Genomic DNA, 27,071 nt, shown 5'->3' on the forward strand with positions numbered 1-27,071 from the left:
TTCTTCTGTTCCTCTTCTGTCTCACTTCCTTATGCTCCCACTGCTGCTTTCCATATTTGCCTGCCAAATAAACTCCTTCCCCTTGTGTCCTTGTCTTAGATCTGCTTCTGGGCCAACCTAAAATAAGACATAGATATCCTGCTCTAAGAGCAACAGAAGCAGGATATCACGTAGCATTTCCTTTGTTATCTCTCACACTTGCTTCTTCCTGGTGAGCAGGTCACACTAAGTTTTCTTCTTCCATGGCTCCTACCTTCCCAAGTGGGGCCACGTTGAGGGGGTTCCACTTGACCCTCCTTTCTGTGACATCCACTGCTCGTCAACTACTGAATTCCCATGCCCTGTTGTGGGCCATCATTGTGATCACTCTGGAAATCAGAGTTAATTGTCTTAGTGAAGGGACATGGTCTCCTCTGATTACAAGGTTCTGGAAAGGCTCTTTCTTTAGGAAATAGGTTTTCTCTTCCATCAAAGGTATTCATCTTTGTGAGATTTATTTAGTTTTTAAATTTTTCTCAGTATTTTATTTAGAAAGTAGTTAAACAGGGGCACCTGGCTGGCTCAGTTGGTAGAGCATGTGACTCTTGATCTCAGGGTCATGAGTTTGAGCCCCATACTGGGTGTAGAGCTCACTGAAAAAATAATAAAATAAAAAGTTAAAAAGTAGTTAAACATACAGAACCATTGAAATAACTATATAATGAATATGTACCCACATATTAGAATCTACAATCAGTATTATATTTAGATTATTTTTGTAGTAGAGTCAATCCTTTAACTGCTCCTTGGATGGTCTTTGCTCCTTGTGGCTGGTTTGAGGGCAGAAGTATGGATTCAGGAGCCATGTTTTTAGACTGGGTAGCCTTCACAGATGTTTGTGACGAGAAGAACCACCTCAGATAAAGATCAGAGCCACTGGGGGTGCCTGGGTGGCTCAGTGGGTTAAGCCTCTGCCTTCGGTTCAGGTCATGATCCCAGGGTCCCGGAATCGAGCCCCGCATCGGGCTCTCTGCTCAGAGGGGAGCCTGTTTCCCCCTCTCTCTCTGTCTGTCTCTCTGCCTACTTCTGATCTCTGTCTGTCAAATAAATAAATAAAATCTTAAAAAAAAAAAAAGGTCAGAGCTGCTGGTGACATTGACCCGTATCAGTCACTGAGGCTGTGGGCTGCCCCCTCTAGAATACACAGTAAGCACCCGAGGAATAGCAGTCCCTCTCTTCCTTTAGGGGAGAGGTTTGGCTGTGGATAACCCAAACTTTCTGGTGAATCCAAGGACGACTTTGGCGACTCAAGACTGGAAGGCCTTTAAACACGAGGCAGAGGAAGGACGTAGCCTAGCTGTGGTCTCGCGGTGAAAATCACTGATGGGAGCTCAGAGTTTGGGGCCACGTTCCCTGGAGCAGCCCCAGCATGCACGCAGGTCAGGTGCATTGACTGGTGCCTTGTAATGAGCCAGACGACACCTGTGAGCAGAGAGGAGTGGAGTCTGGCCTTGTCGGCATCTGCTCATCTCCTGTGGAATGTCACTGTGCTGCTCCAAGGATGAACAATATTCCCTCTTTGTGATCTTGGTGCCAGATTTTTGGAGTTTTTGTTTGTTTGTTTGTTTGTTTGTTTTTGTTTTTAAAGCTTTTGATTGGTATAAGAACCTGTGGTTGAAGAAGTAAACAAATCAGTATGGTGGATATGGAAATGTCTCCATGGGCCTGTATTTAGCCTTTGGCTGCTTCTAGACATACTGTTTGTCACTGGACTGCCCCATAACACGAGCTTCAGCCCCAGAACACATGAGCTCATGGCTTTTAGCAGAGGAGGATGGTGGAGCCGTGCTCAGTGGGTCAGGAGGTGTTTTCCCCTCTTCCACATGTTGGCGCCAGTCAGCCTGATGGTTTGTGTGACCACCTGTGGTCCTCCCCGTTCACAAAGGCCTTTGTGGTATTTGAAAGACACCAAGTGCCTGCTTCTAGTTTGGCCCGATCCTGTTGGCAGGGATGATACATCATCGTGGTTCTGAGGGGACGCTGTGGTCAGGTTCTGGGGCCCCAAGGCAGGTCTGGCTGGCCACCTCAGGAGCCTGGGGGGCTGTGTCTTTGGCCTGGGGCAAGAAACCGAGTTAGGGGAGCCTGTAGAATCCAGAAGAAAAACGTGAGGTGAAAAAGCAATCCAAACAAGCCATTCGCATGCAGGGGGTTAGGCCAAGAGGAGCATCCCATGGGAGGTCCAGGGTGGGCTGGACAGCTGAACCAGATGTGGTGGTTTCACAAGGAGCCAGAAGGATTTCCTCAAGCTGAACCTGTAGCCCCGTGGGCTGCTGCCAGGGTGCCTGGAGCCTCGGTCAAGAGCAGGGAGCGGGCACTTAGAAGCCTCCGCCAAAGTTAGCCACTGGGAATGTCTGCTTCTCTCCTTCCCCGCCTCTTCCTTAAGGAAGATAAAGGGTAATCTTCCCACATTGCACACGGGGGAAAACCAAAACCAAAAAACGGGTAAAAGATAGGAGAATGTCAAATAACTTCCCCAAGATAGACAGATTTCCTTAAATTGCCTGAAAAGAGTTTGGTGAACTAAATACAGCCCTGTCTCACCCGGTCATGGCACGATCTATATCACATTACCGATTGCTTGCGAGGGAATGGACATTTCACATGACTAGTCTGATTCCAAAATCCGAGTAGGGTGCAAATTGGCAAGCCTAGGCTCCAGTTGGTAAAAAGAAAGGACAGTTTTCTTGCCCATTGCCAAACTCCAGCGTCAGTCATCCCGGGCCTGGCTCGGGCTTCCCGTCTGCCGGCATAGCCCCACCCCCTGCTCTGTGCCCGGATGCTGCTCTTGTCACCCGAGGGCACAGCGGAGCTCAGACCCATCAATACCTCCCCCACCCTGGGGCTGTTCCTGGCGGATGGTTCCAGATCCAAAGGCCCAGGGATGCAGAGAGGGAAGGGCTTTGCGAGGGTTGGGTGAGTGGGGGAGGTGGCCGGGGGTTATCCTTGTCCGGATAGGGTGAAGGAGGCTTCTAAGTAAGGCTGCGTCAGGCCAGAGCTGAGGGGCACACTTTCTTCCATAGACACACTTAATCTATCCAGTCCCTAAGTTACATTATTCCATTCCTTCTTGGGATAATAATTCCGTACTATTTCCACAGTAATGACAGTATAACGTCTGTAATTACAACCTGATTTTGAATCTGATCTCTTTACCTAATATATATTCACATCAGAATACAAGAATATGCTGATTTTTTGTTGTTGTTTGTTTAAACCAGCCTAGTTTGAAATATTCAGCTTTATCTACAAAGGAAATCCCAGTTAAACTGCCTGAGGAGTAGTGATTTTTAAGCCTCCTGCCCTGTATCTGAGAGGCTGTGTGTTGAGTGGACAGAGGACCCCTCGTTCACATTTCGATGATGAAACTAGGACTCCAAAGTGAGGAAGTGGTGGGTTTTGGATTTCCCATGAGTTCTTTTGGATTGCAAATTCAGTGTTTTCAACCGTCATATTATATTGTTTAGTATGAGATAATCTGAGAGGATCAAAGGTCACTAAAAAACATGGAGAGCATAAGGGAAATATAAGTCCTTCATATATCCTCCCCGACTTGGCTGACTGCTCCAGGATTCAAGACCTGAAGGACACTCTCCATCCCGCAGCAGGGAGCGGATGCCTGCCGCCCCCCTCCTGAGGGCCTGGCAGAGCCTCCTCACAGCAGGAGAACCATGATCATGGCCCTAAGCATGTGGAGGTCATGGTCCTGACCAGGTAGGTCAGGGCTCTGGTCATCTGTAGTCATGGCCCTGAGAAAGTGGTGTTAAAATCTTTCCCATCCTATTGATAGATTGATTGATTGAGATAGAAGTTTACTGAATACTCAGCAAGGGAGTGGCAGGCAGGACAGCAGATGAGAGACTGCTAAAATCTCTCCCATCCCTAATATATCACAAAACCATTCCGACTGTGGTCAGAGCCAGGATTTCCCCTCCGCCCTCTCCTTCCCCCATTCCCTTTTCCTTCCATAGGTTTTTAACAGGAAGAATGGAAATCACTTTGTCACCTCCACAAATTAACTCTTCCATCCATCTAGCTCACCGACTTATCTACACCCAATTTATAAAAGATAGCTAATTACCTACCACCTTAGCATCATTCCCTGCACCAGAGGTAACGGCCCCACCTATGTGGGGTCAATACCAGGTGAAGTTGGGTTTCCACATGAGGACACGGGGTCCCGCCCACAAAGACTTACGGTCCAGACCCCAGAGAAGTTAGATCCTGGTTGGGAGAATAGCACTATAGGGGTGACTGCTCTGAGCAAGGCTGTGGTCACAGCCCCGGAAGACATGGGGTCAAGCCTTTGATTAAGTGGGGTCAGGGCCCTTGGCACCGGGGGCTGCACGCTCTGATTACTTGCGTCATGGCCCCAGCATGTGGGGTCACAGTCACGGTTAGAGGGGTCACATTTCCCATCACTTGGAGTCAGTGGCTCTCATCATGTGGCGTCATGGTCCTGATCACATAAGGTCATGGCACTGTTCACACGCGGTGACAGTGTACACTTGGGGTCCCATCTAAGAACTGGAGGGACGGAGGACCGTTCTGCTTCTGCACTACGCTTCCCGGCAGGCTGCACGCCGCGGGGTGACGCACTTCCTTTAGAGTCCCCGCCTCCTTCTGGCCCACCCGCGGCTCCTAGGATCGCTGCGCGGTCCTCCGTGGGCTTGCCTCTGCCACTGTCGCCCCTGCCCCCGCTTCGCCTTCCTGTCAGCCTAGGCACGGAGGTGGGACCCGAGGGCTGTGCTCGGGGTTCGGCGGCTCACGGTGAGTCGGCCGACCGGGTTCGGCGGGCCGAAGGGACAAGGGAGAGAGGAGGTGACCGGCCCACTTCCTCCCGCGCTTGGACCTCAGGCGCCGAGCTGGTGTCAGCGTTGTCCTAGGCCTCGGCTGCCCCTCAGGATGTGGCGGTTGAGGCTGGGCGCTGTGCGCGCTGCTGAGGACTCCTTCTGACTGCTCACCTGCCCTGCGGCGGGGAGGGGTTGCCTTCCCCTTGAGTCCTGAACACTGTCCATGGTGCTAACCGCCGCCGCCGGGAATCTCCTGCCGCCTCAGTCCGGGGCTCAGGCTACACAACCTGTTTTGGCGAGCGCTACTGAGGAACTACATTTTAAATTTTACTTCTAATTAATTTGTAACTAAGTACTGGACAAGTCTAAAATATTTCCCCATCAACCACAAGTTAATTAATTAATTAATTAATTTTAACAATTTTAATTACGGTATAGTTAACAGACAATATTGTGTTTCAGGGGCGCCTGGGTGGCTCAGTGGGTTAAAGCCTCTGCCTTCGGCTCAGGTCATGATCCCAGGGTCTTGGAATCGAGCCCCGCATCGGGCTTTCTGCTCAGCAGGAAGCCTGCCTCCCTCTCTCTCTCTGCCTCCACCTCTCTCTCTGCCTGCCTCTCTGCCTACTTGTGATCTCTGTCTGTCAAATAAATAAATAGAATCTTAAAAAAATATATTTTATTTCAGGTGTTCAGTGTAGCGATTCAACATTTCCATACATCACCCACTGCTCATCCTGACAACCGCAGTCCTTAATCCGCATCTCCTGTTTCACCCATCCCCCCGCCCACCTCCCCTCTGGTAACTGTCAGTTTATTCTCTATACTTGAGTCTATTTCATGGTTTGTCTTTATCTCTTATTTACCCCTTTGCTTGTTTGTTTTGTTTCTTAAATTTCACATATCAGTGAAATCATATGGTATTTGTCTTTTTCTGGCAGACATATTTTGCTTAGCATTATGCTCTCTAGGTCTGTCCATGTCAGAGCAAGTGGCAAGATTTCATTCTTTTTTTTGTGGCTGAGTAATATTCCATTATATATAAATACCACATCTTCTTTATCCATTCATCTACTGATGGACACTGGGGCTGCTTCCATTAATTTGGCTATTGTAAATAATGCTGCTCTAAACATAGAGGTGCATGTATCCCTTTGAATTAGAATTTTTGTATTTTGGGGGTAAATATCTAGTAGCATGATTACTGGATCATGGAGTAGTTCTGTTTTTAACTTTTTGAGGAAACTCCATACTGTTTTCCCGCAGTGGCTGCACCAGTTTGCATTCCCACCAACAGTGCACAAGAGTTCCTATTTTTCTGCAACCTCACCAACACTTGTTGTTTCTTGTGTTTTTTATCTTTTTTTTTAAGATTTTTATTTATTTACTTGACAGACAGAGATCAGAAGTAGGCAGAGAGGCAGGCAGAGAAAGAGGAACGGAAGCAGGCTCCCTGCCAAGCAGAAAGCCCGATGCGGGGCTCGATCCCAGGACCCTGGGATCATGACCTGAGCCGAAGGCAGAGGCTTTAACCCACTGAGCCACCCAGGCACCCCTCTTGTGTTTTTTATTTTAGCCATTCTGATGGGTGTGAGGTGATACCTCATTGTAGTTTTGATTTACATTTCCCTGATGATGAGTGATGTTGAACATTTTTCATGTGTCTGTTGGCTATCTGGATGTTTTCTTTGGAGAAATGTCTGTTTGTGTCTTCTGCCCCCACAAGTTTATTTATTTTTTGTTTTTGGTGAGACTACATTTTCCTTTAACCTTTGAAAATGTAAGGTCATTATTGAGATGTGCTTTGTCAAGTCACACTTGACAAAGAATATAAACTACTGATAACTTTTCAATATTGATTATGTGTTAAAATGATAGTATTTTATTTATTTTTAAAAGTTTATTTTTTCAGGGGGAGTCAAGATGGTGGGGAAGTAGGAGGAGGCGCCTTTTCAACCTGTACACTAAAGTGAGCTGATTACCTACCGGGGAACTCCGACCACCCATGAAATCAGCCTGAGATCAGAATTATACACGTCTGGATCTCTACAGGAGCAGAAGACGCCAGTGGCAGGTAAAGCAGAGTGGGAACATCGGACTGATATCGGAAGATAAACAAAAGGGGGAGGGAGCCACCAGAGGTGACCGATTGGAAAGTAATACCCCAATACGAGAGTGCCCTGCGTCTGGGGACCAGCATTAACTTGGAGTCTGGTTGAAAGCACTCAAAAACAAAGAGCAAAGGATTGCGGGGGGGGGGGGGGAATAGTGGGAATCCAGGCGGTTAGGGACAGGGACTTAAGTCCCCGGACCCAGGACAGCCTCCCCTGGTGCTGAGCCAGAGAGAGTGCGGTGGAGAAATCAGGTCTCCGTCCCTGAGCCGCCAGTGCGCCTGAACGCCAGCGCCCCCGAGAACGAGTGGGGTCCGGCTCCCATGAGGGGCTGGGAGCCTGGCCAGACGGCAATCCTGAAACGCACACGTCCCACACCCTCCCTTGAGATAGGTGCTCATAGGCGCTAGCCTGGAGCTCTGGCATCCGGAAAAACCAGACATTCCCAGCCCCGGACAGTGGGAAAATCTCAGTGTGCGATCTCTGCTTGGAACCTCTCTGGCAGTCTGGAGCTGCCCAGACAGCCGCCGCTGCCCTGGTATTGGGTACAACGAGGAGCTCCTGCATCCCCAGGGACCGTGACTCAGAGCCGACTCTGCCAGCAGCTCTGCAGAGCATTCTGAGGCTTCTCTCTGAGAGGCAGGTCGGGGTGCAGTTTGCTCTCCTCTAAAACTCCAAAAACCATCAAAAGCTGTCAAGGCAAGAGAAAACAGATGAAAGAACATAAAAACCCCCAGAGAACAAAAGCCTGAAAAAAACAGTTTCCTCAGAGCCCAGAGCCCACCCCCTTGAGGGGAGCAGGAGGACCTAACTCAGGGAACATCATTGTCTGAAAACCCACGTGGCAGGCCCCTCCCCCAGAAAACCAACCAGGAAGGAAGAAACAAAAAAAAAGAAGAAGACTAGAAGAGAACAACCACCACTACTTCATAAATACAACTTTTATTTTTAACTCTTTACCAATATTCTGGTTCTTTTTTTTTTAATACATACAGATAATTTTTTAACCTATTTACCATCACACTGAGATGTCCAGTACATCAAATTCCTTAATAACCTTCTAACCTGAACTTTTTGATACATACACCCTACACCCATGGTTTTTTTTTTTTTTTTTTTTTTGCTTTTCTAATTTTTTAAAATTCTTTTTAAATTTTAACTTAGTTTAGTCTAGTTTATTCTTTTTTAATTTTTATTTTCTACTATACATATAGAGTTAAACTTCAAGGTAATCCCCTTTCCCCAATCAATGCTACCCCTATAGGCAAACCAGTTTCTAATCCCCCTGTAACTTAGGAAAGTTGAGTCCCTTAACAAAAACATCAAGATACATCCAGGAAGAATCAAAATAACCTTCCTTGCCCACACTGAGAATTTATAACCAGTCTCCCAATTTTTCCTTCTGCCAGTGTTTCTGTGAATTTGTGTTTGTCCTGATAATATATAAATCTTATACTTGGGGTTCTTTCTGATGAGGTTCTTCCCTTTTTTTTGCTTTTATATATATATATATATATATATATATATATATATATATATATACATTTTTTCCCTCTTGTCATATACTTTTATCAGTCTTTTTGTTTGTCTGTTTTTGTTTGTATACTTCATAAATCTTACCTTGGGGCCCACTTGGGCTGAGCCTTCTGTTTTATCTTCCCTTTTTTTCCTGTCTCTCTCTCTCTCTCTCTCTATTTTTTTTCCTTTTTTCTTTTCCTTTTTTTTTTTCTTTCTTCTTCTCTATTTCTTTTTCTTTTCTTTTTTCTCTCATTTGGGTGGGGAACCCTGATTGCACAGAAGTGTTCCAGGGTGCACCTTGATTGCACCGCAATCGATAAATCCAGCTGCATCTGTTCAGTCATCTCTTACCAAAATGACTAGGAGGAGGAATACCCAACAGAAGAAAAATACAGAGGATGGACCTTTGGCAACAGAGCTAATGGCTATCGACATAGACAATATGTCGGAAAAGGAATTCAGACTAACAATTATCCAGGCAATAGCTAGGTTGGAGAAAGCCATGGATGACCAAACAGAATTGATTAGGGCAGAACTGAAAGCCACCAGGGATGATGTTCACAATGTTAGGGCAGAACTGAAAGCCACCAGGGATGATGTTCAAAATGCTCTCAATGAGTTCCAATCTAATCTAAATTCTCTAAAAGCTAGGGTAACTGAGACAGAAGATAGAATTAGTAATCTGGAGGACAAACAGATAGAGAGAAAGGATCAGGAGGAAGCCTGGAACAAACAGCTCAGAAGCCACGAAAACAGAATCAGGGAAATAAATGATGCCATGAAACATTCCAACGTCAGAATTATTGGAATCCCTGAAGGGGAGGAAAAAGAAAGAAGTCTAGAAGATATAGTGGAAGAAGTTGTCTATGAAAATTTTCCCAATCTCATGAATGGAAACAACATTCATGTACTAGAGGCAGAGAGATTTCCTCCCAAGATTTTAGATTCTCGAAAGTCCTCACGACACCTTATAGTTAAAAGAGGAATTATGTTTCAAGACAGACCCTCTTAAAAGCAGCTAGGACAAAGAACCTTCTTACGTACAGAGGAAAGCCCATTAGAATAATGTCAGACCTGTCCACAGAGACCTGGCAAGCCAGGAAGGGCTGGCAAAATATATTCAGAGTACTAAATGAGAAGAACATGCAGCCAAGAATACTCTATCCAGCAAGACTGACTTTTAAAATGGATGGAGAGATAAAGAGTTTCCAAAACCGGCAAGGCTTAAAAGACTATGCAACCACCAAGCTGACACTGCAGGAATATTAAGGGGGGTCCTATAAAAGAGAAAAAATCCTAAGAATATCATTGAACAGAAATATAGAAACAATCTACAGACAGAAAGACTTCAAAGGTAACACGATGTCAATAAAAACCTATCTCTCAATAATCACTCTAAATGTGAATGGCCTAAATGCGCCCATAAATGACACAGGGTTGCAGATTGGATAAAATGACAGGACCTATCCATATGTTGTCTACAAGAGACCCATTTTGAACCTAAGGATACACCCAGACTGAAAGTGAAGGGATGGAGAAGCATCTTTCATGCCAATGGGCCTCAAAAGAAGGCCGGGGTAGCGATTCTCATATCAGATAAATTAGATTTTAAACTAAAGACTGTAGTCAGAGATACAGAAGGACACTACATAATTCTTAAAGGGACTATCTGCCAAGATGATCTAACAATTGTGAATATCTATGCCCCCAATATGGGAGCACCCAATTACATAAGAAAACTATTAATCAAGATAAAGAGTCATATTGATATGAATACAATAATAGTAGGAGATCTTAATATGCCTCTTTCAGAAATAGACAGATCATTGAAGCAGAAAATCAATAAATAAGAGCATTGAATGAAACATTGGACCAGATGGACCTCATAGACATATACAGAACATTCCACCCTAAAACAACAGAATACTCATTCTTCTCAAGTGCACATGGAACCTTCTCCAGAATAGACCACATACTGGGTCACAAAGCAGGACTCAACCGATACCAAAAGACTGACATTATTCCCTGCATATTCTCAGATCACAATGCTTTGAAACTGGAACTCAATCACAAGGAAAACTTCAGAAGGAGCTCAAACACCTGGAAGCTAAAGACCACCTTGCTTAAGAATGCTTGGATCAACCAGGAGATCAAAGATGAACTTAAACAATTCATGGAAACCAATGAGAATGAAGACACTTTGGTCCAAAACCTATGGGATACAGCAAAGGCGGTTCTAAGGGGGAAATACATAGCCATCCAAGCCTCCCTCAAAAAAATTGAAAAATCCAGAATACACCAGCTGTCTCTACACCTTAACGAACTGGAGAATCAACAACAAATCAAACCAACTCCACACGCAAGAAGGGAAATAATCAAGATTAGAGCAGAGATCAATGAGGTAGAAACGAGAGATACAGTAGAACGTATCAATGAAACTAGAAGCTGGTTTTTTGAAAGAATCAATAAGATCGATAAACTATTGGCCACACTAATCCAAAAGAAAAGAGAGAAAGCCCAAATTAATAAAATTATGAATGAAAAGGGAGAGATCACAACTAACACCAAGGAAATAGAAGCAATCATCAGAAATTATTACCAACAGTTATATGCCAATAAGCTAAGCAACCTAGATGAAATGGATGCATTCCTGGAAAACTATAAACTCCCAAAATTGAATCAGGAAGAAATTGAAAACCTGAATAGACCGATATCTAATAATGAGAATGAAGCAGTGATCAAAACCCTCCCAAAAAACAAGAGCCCATGACCTGACGGATTCCCTGGGGGAATTCTACCAAACTTTCAAAGAAGAAATAACACCAATTCTCCTGAAGCTGTTCCAAAAATTTGAAGCAGAAGGAAAACTTCCAGACTCTTTTTATGAAGCCAGCATTACCCTGATCCCCAAACCAGGCAAAGACCCTACCAAAAAGGAGAATTTCAGACCAATATCACTGATGAATATGGATGCAAAGATTCTCAACAAGATCCTAGCAAACAGGATCCAGCAGCACATTAAAAAGATTATCCACCATGACCAGGTGGGGTTCATCCCTGGGTTACAAGGTTGGTTCAACATTCGCAAATCAATCAGTGTGATAGAACAAATCAATAAGAGAAGAGAGAAGAACCACATGGTCCTCTCAATTGATGCAGAAAAAGCATTTGACAAAATCCAGCATCCATTCCTGATTAAAACGCTTCAAAGTATAGGGATAGAGGGAACATTCCTGAACTTCATAAAATCTATCTATGAAAAACCCACAGCAAATATCATCCTCAATGGGAAAAAGCTTGCAGCCTTCCCGTTGAGATCAGGAACACGACAAGGATGCCCACTCTCACCACTCTTATTTAACATAGTATTAGAAGTCCTAGCAATGGCAATCAGACAACAAAAAGAAATAAAAGGTATCCAAATTGGCAAGGAAGAAGTCAAACTCTCTCTCTTCGCAGATGACATGATTCTTTATATGGAAAACCCCAAAGACTCCACCCCCAAACTACTAGAACTCATACAGCAATTCAGTAACATGGCAGGATACAAAGTCAATGTACAGAAATCAGTGGCTTTCTTATACACTAACAATGAAAATACAGAAAGGGAAATTAGAGAATCGATTCCATTTACTATAGCACCAAGAACCATAAGATACCTGGGAATAAACCGAACCAAAGAGGTAAAGGGCCTGTACTCGAGGAACTACAGAACACTCATGAAAGAAATTGAAGAAGACACAAAAAGATGGAAGACCATTCCATGCTCTTGGATTGGAAGAATAAACATTGTTAAAATGTCTATACTGCCTAGAGCAATCTATACTTTTAACGCCATTCCAATTAAAATTCCACCAGTATTTTTCAAAGAGCTGGAGCAAATAATCCTAAAATTTGTATGGAATCAGAGAGACCCCGAATTGCTAAGGAAATGTTGAAAAACAAAAACAAAACTGGCGGCATCACGTTACCCAATTTCAAGCTTTACTACAAAGCTGTGATCACCAAGACAGCATGGTACTGGCATAAAAACAGACACATTGACCAGTGGAACAGAGTGGAGAGCCCAGATATGGACCCTCAACTCTATGGTCAAATAATCTTTGACAAAACAGGAAAAAAATATACAATGGGAAAAAGACAGTGTCTTCAATAAATGGTGCTGGGAAAATTGGACAGCGATATGTAGAAGAATGAAACTCGACCATTCTCTTACACCGTACACAAAGATAAACTCGAAATGGATAAAAGACCTCAACGTGAGACAGGAATCCATCAGAATCCTAGAGGAGAACATAGGCAGTAACCTCTTCGATATCAGCCACAGCAACTTCTTTCAAGATATGTCTCCAAAGGCAAAGGAAACAAAAGCGAAAATGAACTTTTGGGACTTCATCAAGATCAAAAGCTTCTGCACAGCAAAGGAAACAGTCAACAAAACAAAGAGGCAACCCACGGAATGGGAGAAGATATTTGCAAATGACAGTACAGACAAAAGGTTGATATCCAGGATCTATAAAGAACTCCTCAAACTCAACACACACAAAACAGATAATCATATCAAAAAATGGGCAGAAGATATGAACAGACAGTTCTCCAATGAAGACATACAAATGGCTATCAGACACATGAAAAAATGTTCATCATCACTAGCCATCAGGGAGATTCAAGTTAAAACTACATTGAGATACCACCTGACACCAGTTAGAATGGCCAAAATTAGCAAGACAGGAAACAACGTGTGTTGGAGAGGATGTGGAGAAAGGGGAACCCTCTTTAAAGATTTTTTAAAAGATTTTTTTTTTTTGACAGAGAGAGACCACAAGTAGACAGAGAGGCAGGCAGAGAGAGAGAGGGAAGCAGGCTCGCCGCCGAGCAGAGAGCCCGATGCGGGACTCGATCCCGGGACCCTGAGATCATGACCCGAGCCGAAGGCAGCGGCTTAACCCACTGAGCCACCCAGGCGCCCCAGAAAGGGGAACCCTCTTACACTGTTGGTGGGAATGCAAGTTGGTGCAGCCACTTTGGAGAACAGTGTGGAGATTCCTCAAGAAATTAAGAATAGAGCTTTCCTATGACCCTGCAATTCCACTGGTGGGTATTTACCCCAAAGATACAGATGTAGTGAAAAGAAGAGCCATCTGTACCCCAATGTTTATTGCAGCAATGGCCACGGTCACCAAACTGTGGAAAGAACGAAGATGCCCTTCAATGGATGAATAGATAAGGAAGATGTGGTACATATACACAATGGAGTATTATGCCTCCATCAGAAAGGATGAATACCCAACTTTTGTAGCAACATGGACGGGACTGGAAGAGATTATGCTGAGCGAAATAAGTCAAGCAGAGAGAGTCAAGTATCATATGGTCTCACTTATTTGTGGAGCATAACAAAGAACACGGTGGACATGGAGAGATGGCGAGGAGAGGGAGTTGAGGGAAACTGGAAGGGGAGATGAACCATGAGAGACTATGGACTCTGAAAAACAACCAGAGGGTTTTGAAGGGGCGGGGCGGGGGGGGTGGGTGGGAGGTTGAGGAACCAGGTGGTGGGTAATAGGGAGGGCACGTACTGCATGGAGCACTGGGTGTGGTGCAAAACGTACCCAGCAAAAACAATGCACGCTGAAAATAAAGAAAAAAGAAGTTTATTTTTTCATTTTTTAAAAGATTTTATTTATTCATTTGACAGACAGAGATCACAAGTAGGCAGAGAGGCAGGTAGAGAGAGAGGGGGAAGCAGGTTTCCCGCTGAGCAGAGAGCCAGATGTGGGGCTCGATCCCAGGATCCTGAGACCATGACCTGAGCCGAAGGCAGAGGCTTAACCCACTGAGTCACCCAGATGCCCCTAAAAGTTTATTTTTTTTAATTTTTAAAGATTTTATTTATTTATTTGAGAGAGAGAGAGAGTGCAAGCAGAGGGAAGGGCAGAGGGAGAGGGAAAAGCAGACTCCCCACTGAGCAGGGAGCCTGACGTGGGGCTTAATTCCAAGACCCTGAGAGCATGACCTGAACTGAAGGCAGATGCTTAAATGACTGAGCCACCCAGGGACCCCTAAAGATTTTTTTAAGTTTTTTTGAGAGAGAGAGAGAGAGATAGTGCATGTGCAAGTGAGCAGGGGAGAGGGGCAGAGAGAAGGGGAGAGAATTTCTTTTTTTTTTTTTTTCTAAGATTTTATTTATTTGAGAGACAATGGGAGAGAGAACATGAGCAGGGGCAGGGGCAGAGGGAGAGGGAGAAGCAGACTACCTGCTGATCAGGGAGTCCAATGTGGGACCCGATCCCAGAACCCTGGGGTCATACTTGAGCCAAAAATGCAGACTGAGCCACCCAGGGGTCCCTAAATTTGCTTTCAACTGGCCAATCTAATTTGGTCTAGTTTTCATCTTGTTTCGTCTGGTCTTCTTATTCTCTATGCTCACATTTTTGTTGATTCTGAGGACTATGTTAAAATTGCCTTAAAATAACCTGATTCAAATTAATCTTTACCCTGAAACTTTAAATCATATTGGATCCATTTCAGGCTTTGAAATGTTTTGCTACTCTTGATTCATCCTTTCCTTCCTTTCCATACATATTTTTTTTCTCTCATTGCTGACTCTTTTCAAGCAAATCCCATATAATGTGGCATACCACTCTTAAGTATATCACAGTGCAACTCTACTAAATAAGGACAATTTTGCCTTACATAACCACAGTATCATTATCATATCCCACAAAATTATCAGCAGTGCTTCCATATCATTCAACACTTAGTCCATGTTCAGATCCACCTGAACATCTCAAGAAAGTGTTTTTGCAAACTTGAATCTGGATTCAGACAAGATCCATACATTCCATTTTTTTTAAATGTCTCTTAAATCTGTATCCATTTTTCCCTCTCCTGGTTTTTCTCCATGGGGCATGAATCTGTTTGTAAGGCTCTGAATCTAGAATATAAATCTGTTTTAGATAACACCATAAGGTAATTTTTGCATAGATTATAAATCAAGGGAAAACACTTCCAAACTTTACCAAGAGGTGTTTACCAATATGAAAAAAAAAAATCACATCATCAATGGCAGTGCTGGTGGCAGTGTTGGAGTCACCACCTATACCGCACACCTGTGTCTATCACCAATAAAATGGCCACATGTGTGTAATCAAAAGACATATGTATCTGTCTGCATTTGTAACTTCGTGTCCACGATGATCTGCCTGTAGCTGTGAGCATCTGATTGCTTTGTTATGTCTCTTAATGTAGTCCTGACAAGAAATTCAGATTGAAATGCATAATGTTTTATTGTAAATTACTTTTTTAAAATTCCTTTTTGGGGGGCGCCTGGGTGGCTCAGTGGGTTAAAGCCTCTGCCTTCGGCTCAGGTCATGATCCCAGGGTCCTGGGATCGAACCCCGCATCAGGCTTTCAGCTCAGTGGGGAGCCTGCTTCCCTTCCTCTCTCTCTGCCTGCCTCTCTGCCTACGTGTGATCTCTGTCTGTCAAATAAATAAATAAAATCTTTAAAAAAAAGTTTAGGGGCGCCTGGATGGCTCAGCGGGTTAAAGCCTCTGCCTTCAGCTCAGGTCATGATCCCAGGGTCCTGGGATCGAGCCCCGCATCGGACTCTCTGCTTAGCTGGGAGCCTGCTTCCTTCTCTCTCTCTCTGCCTGCCTCTCTGCCTACTTGTAATCTCTGTCAAATAAATAAATCTTTAAAAAAAAAAGTTTAAAATTCCTTTTTGGTATTTTGGATAAGGTATTCCATTATCTTAAAAATATTCTTTGTATGGGCACAATTTATTAAATATATGTTTCATTTCAGGACAATAAATGAGATGTTAGAAACCAGGGTATTTAAAAGGAGGCTTTGGGAGTGCCTGGCTGGCTCAGTTGGGGGAGGGTGTGAATCTTGATCTCAGGGTTGTGAGTTCAAGCCCTATATTGGGTGTAGAGATCACTTAAAAAATAAAATCTTTGAAAAAAGAAGGAAGCTTTGATTGTGACAATGTTGACAATCTTTTATCTGTCTTCTCCCTCACCTTTTAGTTCTTAATTAATTAACTCTGCCCCTATCATTCATTCATTCAAAAAATATCTATTAACTCTTCAATATTAGGCCCAAATGTGGGTTCTTGGAATATATCAGTGATATGTCTGGGAGGACGGTGTTTCCGACATGGGAAACAGCCAGTGCAAGGCTTCAGGAGGAGAGGTCGGCATGGCTTTGGTGGAGCAAACCAAGGGTGGAGAATAGATAGAGTCAGAGAGGCAACAGATCACCAGAGAATGCGGAACCTCGCAGGCCCTCCGAGGAGCTTGGCTTTTACTCAGAACATTATGGACTTTTAAAATGAATGTTTTAAGTGAAGAGTCCTATTTATTAGAAATATAGAATAAATATAGACTAAAAAAGGAAGAGGGGCGCCTGGGTGGCTCAGTCGGTTGAGGTCTCAGGGTTGTAAGATCAACCCCCACCTCAAGCTCTGTGCTCAGTGGGGAGTCTGCCTGAGATTCTCTCTCCCTCTCCACCCCTCCTCTCTCCCCCCCTCTTGCCACCCCACTCTCCACCCTGCTCTTAAAAAAAGAGAAGGAAGAGAGAGAATTGGCTTTAGTCCCCCACTCCCACCCATTTCCTCTATTTGTGATCTCAGGGCAGAGCTCTCCAGGCTCCAGGGAATACTACCTTTGGAATGGGCAAGGATCCTGGTAGGACTGGGTTCAGTACCTCCTCTGGAGCAGCGTGACTTAGTCCCCCCCCCCCCCCCCATTTTGTCCTGAGTCAGTGCAGTTGGGCTGGTGTTTGGACATCTCCTGATCAGGATGTCTTGGTGGCAGCTTTGCAGCCCTAGACTGCCTCTGGATTTAGTTTATATGCCAAATTGGGTTAGCTTTCCCCTCAGAAGACTGTATCTGTGTCCGGGGCTTAATTCTCGTTATATTCTGCAAAAACCTAGTCAAGGCAGCAAGAGTGTCATTTTTTGCTTAGAAGCTTTTTTTTTTCTCCCTTTAAGGACAGATTTTGTAGGATATAAACCTTTGTATGCTAAGTATTCAGAGTTATCTGTGGTTTGTTTAAGAGCATATCCTGAGGAGCGCCTGGGTGGCTCAGTGGGTTAAAGCCTCTGCCTTTGGCTCAGGTCATGATCTTGGGGTCCTGGGATTGAGCCCCGCATAGGGCTCTCTGCTCGGCAGGGAGCCTGCTTCCCCTCTCTGTCTCAGCCTGCCTCTCTGACTACTTGTCATCTCTGTCTGTCGAATAAATAAATAAAAATTTTTTTTTAAAAAAAGAGCACAACCTAAACCCTGTCTTGTCTCTTCTTACTTTGTAGCTGTGGATAAGTTACTTAACCCCTCTAAACCTCAGTTTCCCCATCTATGAAATGATAATAGCAGAACTAAATTTGGTTTTCATGAAAAACATTGTATAGCAAAATGCTGGGCCCATAGCAAGTGCTATTTATTTTTAAAAAAATTTTATTAACATACCATGTATTATTAGCCCCAGGGGTACAGGTCTGTGGATCATCAGAATTACACACTTCACAGCAGTCACCATGCAAATGCTATTTATTATGGCCAATGCTAATGGTATTAACAACTCTTAGAATCCAAATATCAGGTCATAAAGCAAAGATCACCAAAACTTACTAAAAAAAATTCTGAGTTTATTTAATTGTCAGATAAAGATATAAATACCAGTAGAAAAACTTTTACTGAATAGTTCAGAGAAATATCAGAGATGTTTAAGGACTAGAAAGGCAGTTTTATGGCATTTGTGCTAATAACAGATAAAAAATTTAGCATTCTGCATGGGATGGAATGAATCTGTGGGTCTGTACATATCTGTAAAACACTTTGTAAAACAATCCTTTTATTAATCAGGAAAGAGTCTTCAGTTAGGGTCAATAAAGGGTCTGATCTCCCATGATTTCAAAGAGTTCATGGTTTATCATCTTTAGCTGGCTAGAAGACTTGCAATCCAGTTTTGATGATTTCTTAGGTAAGTACAGACAAATGGTAAACTTTCTGTAGGTGCTGATTTGTGGAAAACAGAGAAGAGCATATCTTGGACTAATTCGGGGGGCCAAGAGCCAAGGTCACTTAAGTCAGTTGTGCCTCCCTGTCTTGTCTTTTGCCAAATCTCCACTGCCTGGTAGATGATGCATACTAGTCCTCTAACCAGTATCTGTGAATGGATGGGGAAACTCAAATGTAGATTTCACACGCCCTCTTTAACCACCGTTCTATACTACCTTCTACACTGGAGGACATCCAGACTGAGTGACTCCTAAGTCACCTCTTCTTTCTTCCCATAGGAAAAGTCACAAAGGGCATTCCCATATAGGTCATAAAGATGGTTCCCTCTTATTGGAAACAAATGTTGTAGCTATTTGTGTCAGTATAACTGGTTATGGCCTAGAAGATAATTTTAGTATAATACTTGTACTAGATACTTATAGAGCTGAAGATACCTCTGATCCTTACTTGGAAGATTCCTTGTTAAGATAATATGTACAGTAGGTTTTGCTGTGGGTTTTGTGGGTTCAGGTAAAGGATATAATATTTAAAAATTGAATGGAGTACATATTCTGAATCTAATCATGGGAAAACATCAGGAATGCTCTCTATATATTCTAGAACATGAAGAATGTTCTTTAAAAATAGGGAGACAATTTTTTTTTTTTTTTTTTTTAATCAGGATTAACAGTTTATTTCACGGTCAGTCTTACAAGTCACTGAGGTCGGGCAAAGCCAGGATAGTAACTTAAATCTCAAGCACTTTCATCCAGTGACAACCCGATTAGCAAGGCCCTGTTACTGAGCAGGGGGGCAGTAGAGGGCACCCCAGGAACCACAGCATGTGTACCAATGTTAAAAACCCCTTCTCAGAGCACCAGGGGGGCTTGGCCCTTACCAGCCAGGGGTCCGCTCTGTTGGCTCTCGGTCCCCTGCCGACTGACCCCCTGTAGAGGAGCTGCCAAGGCCTCCAGAGGCACCAGGGAGGCAAGCTGGACTGGGCAGACAGTACTTTCTCTGGCTTCGATTTCCCCAACCCCACAGCCGAGCCACACCGCCGGAAAGGATGGCCAGCCCACCCCTTCCTGAGGCGAGACTTGCAGCCAGCTGGGATGTGGCTGTCAAATGTTCCCTAGTCACAGTGTAAAGGAGGAGGGGACAGGCACTTAGGACCAAAGGTGGGACGCAAAGCCCCTTTTCTACCCTGGTAAAAAAGCCCCAGCATACATCATGGGGCTGCAATGATTAGATTTGGGGTCAAAGGACGCCTGGGTGGCTCAGTGGGTTAAAGCCTCTGCCTTCAGCTCAGGTCGTGATCTCAGGGTTCTGGGATCGAGCCCATCATCGGTCTCTCTGCTCAGCGGGGAGCCTGCTTCCTCCCCTCTCTCTGCCTGCCTCTCTGACTACTTGTGATCTCTGTCTGTCAAATAAATAAATAAAATCTTAAAAAAAAATAAGAGGAAGGAAACTAAAGAAACATGATACCTAATTATAATATCTGATCCTAGACCAGATCCTGTACTGCAGGGAAAATGCTATAAAAGGACATTATTGGCTCAGCTGACAAGATTGGAATATATATGAAAGTTAGATACAGGTATCATGTAAATGTCAAATCTACGAAGTTGATAACTGTATTGTAGTTATGGAAGAGAATACCCCTACTTTTATGATACACACCAAAGTATTTAGGGGTAAAGAACCGTGACATATGCAGTACATTCTCAGATGTTTCAGAGAAAAAATATACATACATACACATGCACACACACACACACGTCTATATAACATCACACACGTTAACAATAGGTAATTTGGGTAGAGGGTGCCCAGATATTCTTCGTATTGTTCTTGATCTTGCAACTATTCTGTACATTTGAAACTATTTCCATATAAAAAGTTTAAAGAAGTTGAATGGAAATGTAGGTCCTATAAAGTACGACTTGGGGAAACGGACATGAGTCATTGTGAATGATTAATGGGCTAGCTCTTAACCATAAGACAAGGAAGAGGAGCCCAGTGAGCCTTTCCTATGACTACTCTGACTCAGAACTTCCTTTCCTCCTTTCTTCAGGAGAATCAAAACCGGAAGTTCATCCCTGGCCCTCCTGCTTTCTGGTCTTTGGCAAGCAGCAATTTCTCAGTCAACGTGAACTACTCAGTCATCCTGTAGTCCAGATTTATATTCAGTAAATCCACTCCAACCAGGAGATTCTTGCCCAGAGGACCACCACCAGCAACAGCAGTGGTACTCGCATTCTGAGAAAAGCCACTGGGGGGCCAAAGAAGAAGATCAAGGAAGAGGAGGTTCTCAACCCTTGTCTGGGAGTACAAATGAGAGGGGGACTTCTCTGGTTTTCCCTCACTACCCCAGGGACCATCCATAAGCTCCTGGGCAGGCAGCTGAGTACTGAAGGTACAACTCAGTCCAGCCCATGGGACGAGCTCTGGGGAAGTGCACAGAGTTCTCGAAAGGGAAGAAACCGCAGGATTTGGAACAGTTGAGTTTGGAGAGCATGGACTAGATTTTATCCAGAAGACAAACCTATTCAGACACAAGGCAGTCACAGGCGAAACATGCGTGTGCAGGGAGTGTGGACGAGGTTTCAGCAGGAAGTCACATCTCATCAGACATGAGACGACACACTCAGGGGAAAAGCCTTATGTGTAAGGGAGTGTGGATGAGCTTTCAGCTCCCAGTCACACCTCCTCCGACACCAGAGGACACACACAAGGGAAAAGCCCTTTGTGTGCGCAGTATGTGGGCAAGGCATTAGTGAAAAGTGAGAACTTGTTAAGCACCAGAGGATTCACACAGGAAATAAGCCTTATGTGTGCAGGAACTGTGGAACTGTGGCCAAAGCTTTAGGGTGAAATCATACCTCATCATACACCAGAGGATACATTCAGGGGACAAATCTTTTGTCTGCGGGGAGTGTGGTTGGGGCTTTAGTGATAGATCAACCCTCATCACCCATCAGAAGACACATTCTGGGGAGAAGCCTAAAGTGTGGGGGGAGTGTGGGCAAGCTTTTAGCCACAAGACAGTCCCCACCAGAGAACACACACAGGAGAGAGGCTTTACAAGTGCACGGCGTGTGGCCAAGACTTTAGCCTCAAGTCTACTCTCAGCACATATCAGAGGACACACTCAGCAGAAAAGCCTGATGCGTGTAGGGAATGTGGGTGAGGCTTTAGTGATAGGTCAGCCCTCATGAGACACCAGAGGACACACTCAGGGGAGAAGCCTTGATTGTAAGGTTATGTGGACAAGGCTTTAGCTGGACATCACTCCTTGTCACAGAGCAGAGGACATGCTCAGGGAGAAGCCTGCATACAGGGAGTGCAAAGTGTTAGCTAGTGGTGACCTCGTAAGAAACACTGAGAGTCACATCTGTCCTCCACACACCCCATTAGAGCTCGGAGAGGGCTTCAGGGACAGTCTTCTGACCCCTGACCCCCACTGTGAGTGTGAAGGTGGCGGAGGTCTAGCTTCTGAGAACAGAGGTACCAAGTGATGCTCCCCTTAGTGGTCTTTGCACCTAGTCGACTAATTCCTACTTCCTTCTGCAAGTCCACTAACTTCCATTGACTCTATGACACTCTCCTGTTTTATTTTTTTTCTATGTCCCTAACCTTTGCTGCATCCTCTTCTGTGCCCACCTTTAGTGATTGTTGTCTCTGGCCTGCAATCTGCGGGACTCCTCAGCCATGTCTTCCTGCTACCCCTCCAATCCCAAACCCAGGTCCGTTTAGCCACACCCCAAAAGGTCTTCAGTCTCAGACTTAGACTTCATAATCAAGCTGCTTTGGCCCTCCCCTGGAAGGTGTAAGATTTCTTGCAATGTCCACCATCAGCCTGACAATACCAGGTTTCGGGGCTTTTAAGCATGGTGCCTCTAGAGCGCCCCCAATCTCTGTGCCCTGTCTTTCAGCTGCACACTTGTATCTGTCCTCACTGTGCTGCTAAAGCTCTTTGAACCAGAGCCATTCTTGCTTGTGTTACCTCCCCGGGGCCCAAATGGCCCCTCTTGGCCAACATAAAGGAAAGAAAAAATATTTGTTTTCTATTAAAATCCACACAGACTTTGTAGAGACACCACAGAGGCCTGGCATAGTGAGACCACAGATTCCCACTGAGATCTGGGAATCACAGGAAGGGATGCAGAAGTGACCAATGTCCAGGCCAGATAGCTTTGGGTTCCTTCCAGTCAGAAATCACTCCCTTCTGGGTCTGCCTTTTTTTTTTTTAAATTTGTTTATTTATTTATTTATGAGGGAGAGAGAGCTCGTGGGCATGCATGTGAGTGGGTGGGCAGGGCTGGGGTGGAGGAGGAGGGACAGAGGCAGAGGGAGAGAAACAGACTCCCTGCTAAGCATGGAGCCTGACACACTAGATCTCAGAATCCTGAGATCATGACCTGAGCTGAGATCAAAAATCAAAAATTGGACACTGAATTGACTGAGCCACCCAAGCACCCCTTCCTTTCTTGAAAAGGGATTGAAATCGGGTCATAATGGCCCAACCTCTACAATGATAGGCTCATGGTTTTGTGAGATCTTCAAAATAAAGGATTGTGAGTGGAGGAAGGGATGGGGAAAGGGGGCAAACACTCCAAGGACAGTTGGGGTTCACAGAGTTTCCTGCCCAGGGAGGAATAGCTGAAGTTTTGTTTTGTTTTGTTTTGTTTAAGATTCTTTTTACTTGTTTGAGAGAGAGAGAGAGAGACAGAGACAGACAGACAGACAGAGAAAGAGAGCAGGGGAGGAGCAAATGGAGGACAAGCAGACTTCATGGTGAGCACAGAGCTGGACGCAGGGTCCCATCCCAAGACCCTGAGACCATGACCTGAGCCAAAATCAAGAGTCAGACATTCAACCAACTGAGCCACCCAGGTGACCCTGGATCTCAAATCTTGCTTTTTCTTGGACAATAGACCTTACCTTAAAAATGGAAATTGTGCCTACATTTGGTTGGATCTTTGGCCTGGACTTGCACGTATGAATAAGATTTTGAATCTTACCAGTGAGTTTTGGCAATGAAATTGACTTTGATCTTGTATCTCAGACCTGAATGTAGTTCTCAGATTTAGGCTTCTGTCCTGGATTTGGATCTCAAATGTGAATATCAGACCTTAAAGACGAACCTTATTTCTGGACCCTGGTCCTATAATTCAGAACGGATTATACATGACCGTGGGATTAGAATTTGGATTTGGATCGTGGAGCTGGAACTCAACCTAGTACTAGATATTCAACCTGGACTTTAGACATGGATTTAATCTAGATCTTGGACTCAGCTTAGACCTGGGAAGTGCACCTAGAATTGGACCTTGGACCTGGTCCTTGAACCTCAGCATTGGATCTGACTTTGGATCCAGAATTTGGGTCTTGACCTCAGCTGGACTTTGGAAGTGTTTGTACCTCAACCTTGAACATGGGGCCTTGAATCTGGACTATGGACCTGGACCTAGATTTGACATTAAACAGTAACATTGGACCTGAGCCTCAAATATGAACATAGATGTTGAACCTGGACCATGAACCTAGACTTGAATCTGGATCTTAGATATAATCTGTGGAACTGCACACTGACCTGCTCCTGAACCTTGTTGTAGGTGTTGGATGTGGAATTGGTCTGTAAATTAGTCCTGATATTAAACCTGGCCCTTGGACATGGACTTTGATATTAGAATTGTATCTTGGACCTCAGACTTGAACACTGAACATTTTAAACTTAGGTCTGCCCTTGGGACCTGAATGTAGGGTGTGTGTCTGCATTTGATCCTCAATACTGATATTGGACCTGGGCTTTGTAAATGAACATGGATTTTGGACCCAGACTTTGACCTGATAACGTTGTAGACTTAAGGACCTTGTTCTCAAACTCTGGACCTGGACTTTGAACCTGGAACCTCAGACTTGGGCCTGGATCTTGGACTTGGCCAGTTGGTCCTTGGACATAGATTTGGGACCTTGGACTTGAACATCAAATCTCAACTGTGGAACTCTATCCGTGATGTTGGACCTGTCCTCAGACTTGGTTTTTTGGAACTGTTACTTGAACTTCAATCTCTAACCTGAGACTTTGACTTCATGTCAAGACCCAACCTAGAAATCAGACCTACCTACAGAAATGACCTTAGACCTGGAATGCTGATCTGAACCAGAATCCTAGACCTAGACTGGGAGACCTGGGTCTTAGCCTGGAACCTTAGTTTGGAACTCAACTTGTCCTGGACATTGAACTCAGACATAGGACTGACTTGGCTCTTGAAACTTACCTTTGACTTTGACTTAGAGGTCTAACTTTGGTCACAGAACTTGGACTTAGGGCATTTGTTTTGGTCTCTTGTGGGTGCTACCTCACATTAGTATTTTTCCATGAGGGAGGGTAGCCTCAAACCTGGCTAGGAAAGAGAGTACTTCCCCTGGCTGGTTACTGATAGCTGGCACTCCTGATTAATTCTCTTTTGACAGTTTGCTTGCTGTTTTGAGCTGGACTTCCTATTTAGTCTGTTTAGTCATGGGAAAGAATAGGCCAGATGGGCCTGTCATGTTTCCAGGTTACAGTTTGGGAAACTCCTAGTCTGGATCACCTTGTATTGTTGTGTAGGGAGACCCAAGATGCCCTGCTGCTGTGTTGTTCCTCTAGTCTGGAAGTCTCAAACCAGTCCTCCTTTGGAGAACTTTCCAGAGTTCTCCTTGATTTTCTTGCATGATTTTCAGGTTTACTCCGTTTTCAGTTGTACTCAGCAGGGGGGAGCAGAGGTAAATGGGTCTACATACATCTACATTTTGTCTAGACTTAAAGTCACTGGTCATTGCTGTTCTAAGTTACTCTGTTCAGAGTTTTGCCAGAAAGGTGAGCAGAAATATGGGACAGTGGCATGAAGGAGATGATGTATTAAGAAAGGTTTGCTCTTGGGGTGCCTGGGTGGCTCAGTGAGTTAAAGCCTCTGCCTTCGGCTCAGGCAATGATCCCAGGGTCCTGGGATCAAGCCCCGCATTGGGCTCTTTGCTCAGCAGGGAGTCTGCTTCCTCCTCTCTCTCTGCCTGCCTCTCTGCCTACTTGTGATCTCTGTCTGTCAAATAAATAAATAAAATCTATTTTTAAAAAAAGGTTTGCTTTTATTTATTTTTAATATTTTTAAAATTTTAAGTAGGCTCCATGCCAAATCACCCAAACATGTTTTCAAAACATGTTTGAATTCAAAGGGTAGGGACTCAGCAGAGAAAGGTGAAAGTGCAGTAGAGACCAGAAAACCAAAAGAGCCAGGTGGGATTCAGAGCACCTAGAAGGACTTGCTGAATGGGAAGCAGGACACTTCCTATGTTGCAACAGGAACAGGAAGAGAAGAGGGGAGGACATGCAGATCCATTTATAGATTCAGATGTGAAATTCTCTGACTCCCAGACATCTCACTCTAACCCCAGGGTAGCATGACACTATAAATGCTTTAGCCCATTATCTTCCATGCAAGGTAGCCCCCCAGTTGGCACAGAGGTGTTATTCTTACCAAGGTCACAGTGACCTCCATGCTGCCACATTAGAGGTTATTTTAAAGGCGTCATCATTCTGGACTTCTCAATAATATTCACCATTGCTTCTTTCTCCAGAAACACCCTCTCCTCTTGACTTTCCTGATGCACATATCCTTGGTTTTTTCCTTCCTTCTCAGGCTATTTCTTCATCTCCTTTGTTAACTTGTGCAAATACTTGTTTTCACAAATTCCATATAAATTCAAGGTTCCTCACTACGCCCTGTATGGTAGATTGCCCTAGTAACGGCCCCCCAGTGATTCACACCTCCCAGTACCCATGCCCTTACCTAGTCTCTTCCCACATGGATGCTGGGCTTGGCCACATGATTTGCCTTGGCTAATGGGATATTAGCAAACATGATATAAGCAGAAGCTTGTGAATGCTTGTGAATGGGGCGCTGTCCTCCTGGAACCCTGAAACAATCATGCTATGAAGCAGCTCAGGATAAAAAACCATGTTTGACCTACCTGCAGCCACATGAGTGAATCTAAGTGAGACCAGCCGAATCCCCCAGCCAATCCAGAGACACATAAAGATAAATCACTGTTCTAAGCCACTAGATTGTGAGGTGATTTGTAATGCAGCAATAGGTAGCTGTTATCCTCATCTACAACACAGACATGGCTGACTTTAGTGGCTTTGTGCAATCAGAAAAAAGAAGTGAGTCATAGAAACATGCCTCTACTGGGTAGACACACCTTTGTTCAAATAAAAGGTGCCCCCTTCCCTAGGAGGCAGACTTATGCCAGGGGCACAGCATGGATTTGGGCCCACACTCAGCTGTCACTGGGTGCTTTTATGCACTAGACAAGCTGCACACTGTGTGTGAACCTTCTGGGAGATTTCTGCACAATTCTCTCCATTTAGCATAGAACAGGAACTTGGGTTTGGGACAGTTTTTTGTTGTTGTTGCTCTTTAAAATTTATTTTAGAGAGAGACCAGGGGGAGGGGCAGAGCAAGAAAGAGAGAGAAAATCTCAAGCAGACTCTGCACTGAGCATGGAGCTCGACGTGGGGCTTGAACCCATGACCTAGTCATGACCTGAGCCAAAATCAAGAGTCAGACTGCT

At 44.5% G+C, this 27,071-nt stretch overlaps 1 protein-coding gene across 1 annotated transcript; it reads left to right on the forward strand.

Moving 5' to 3' along the window:
- Nucleotides 1–20,188: 20,188 nt before the first annotated feature.
- Nucleotides 20,189–22,745, forward strand: ZNF589 (zinc finger protein 589). Its single transcript, XM_045989734.1, is given in 3 exon segments — nt 20,189–20,627; nt 20,630–20,798; nt 20,801–22,745. Coding segments are annotated over 3 exon segments (696 nt in total). The 5' UTR covers nt 20,189–20,426; the 3' UTR covers nt 21,127–22,745.
- Nucleotides 22,746–27,071: the final 4,326 nt, after the last annotated feature.

This window comes from Meles meles, chromosome 20 (assembly GCF_922984935.1).
Source record: "Meles meles chromosome 20, mMelMel3.1 paternal haplotype, whole genome shotgun sequence".
Classification (NCBI taxonomy): domain Eukaryota; kingdom Metazoa; phylum Chordata; class Mammalia; order Carnivora; family Mustelidae; genus Meles; species Meles meles.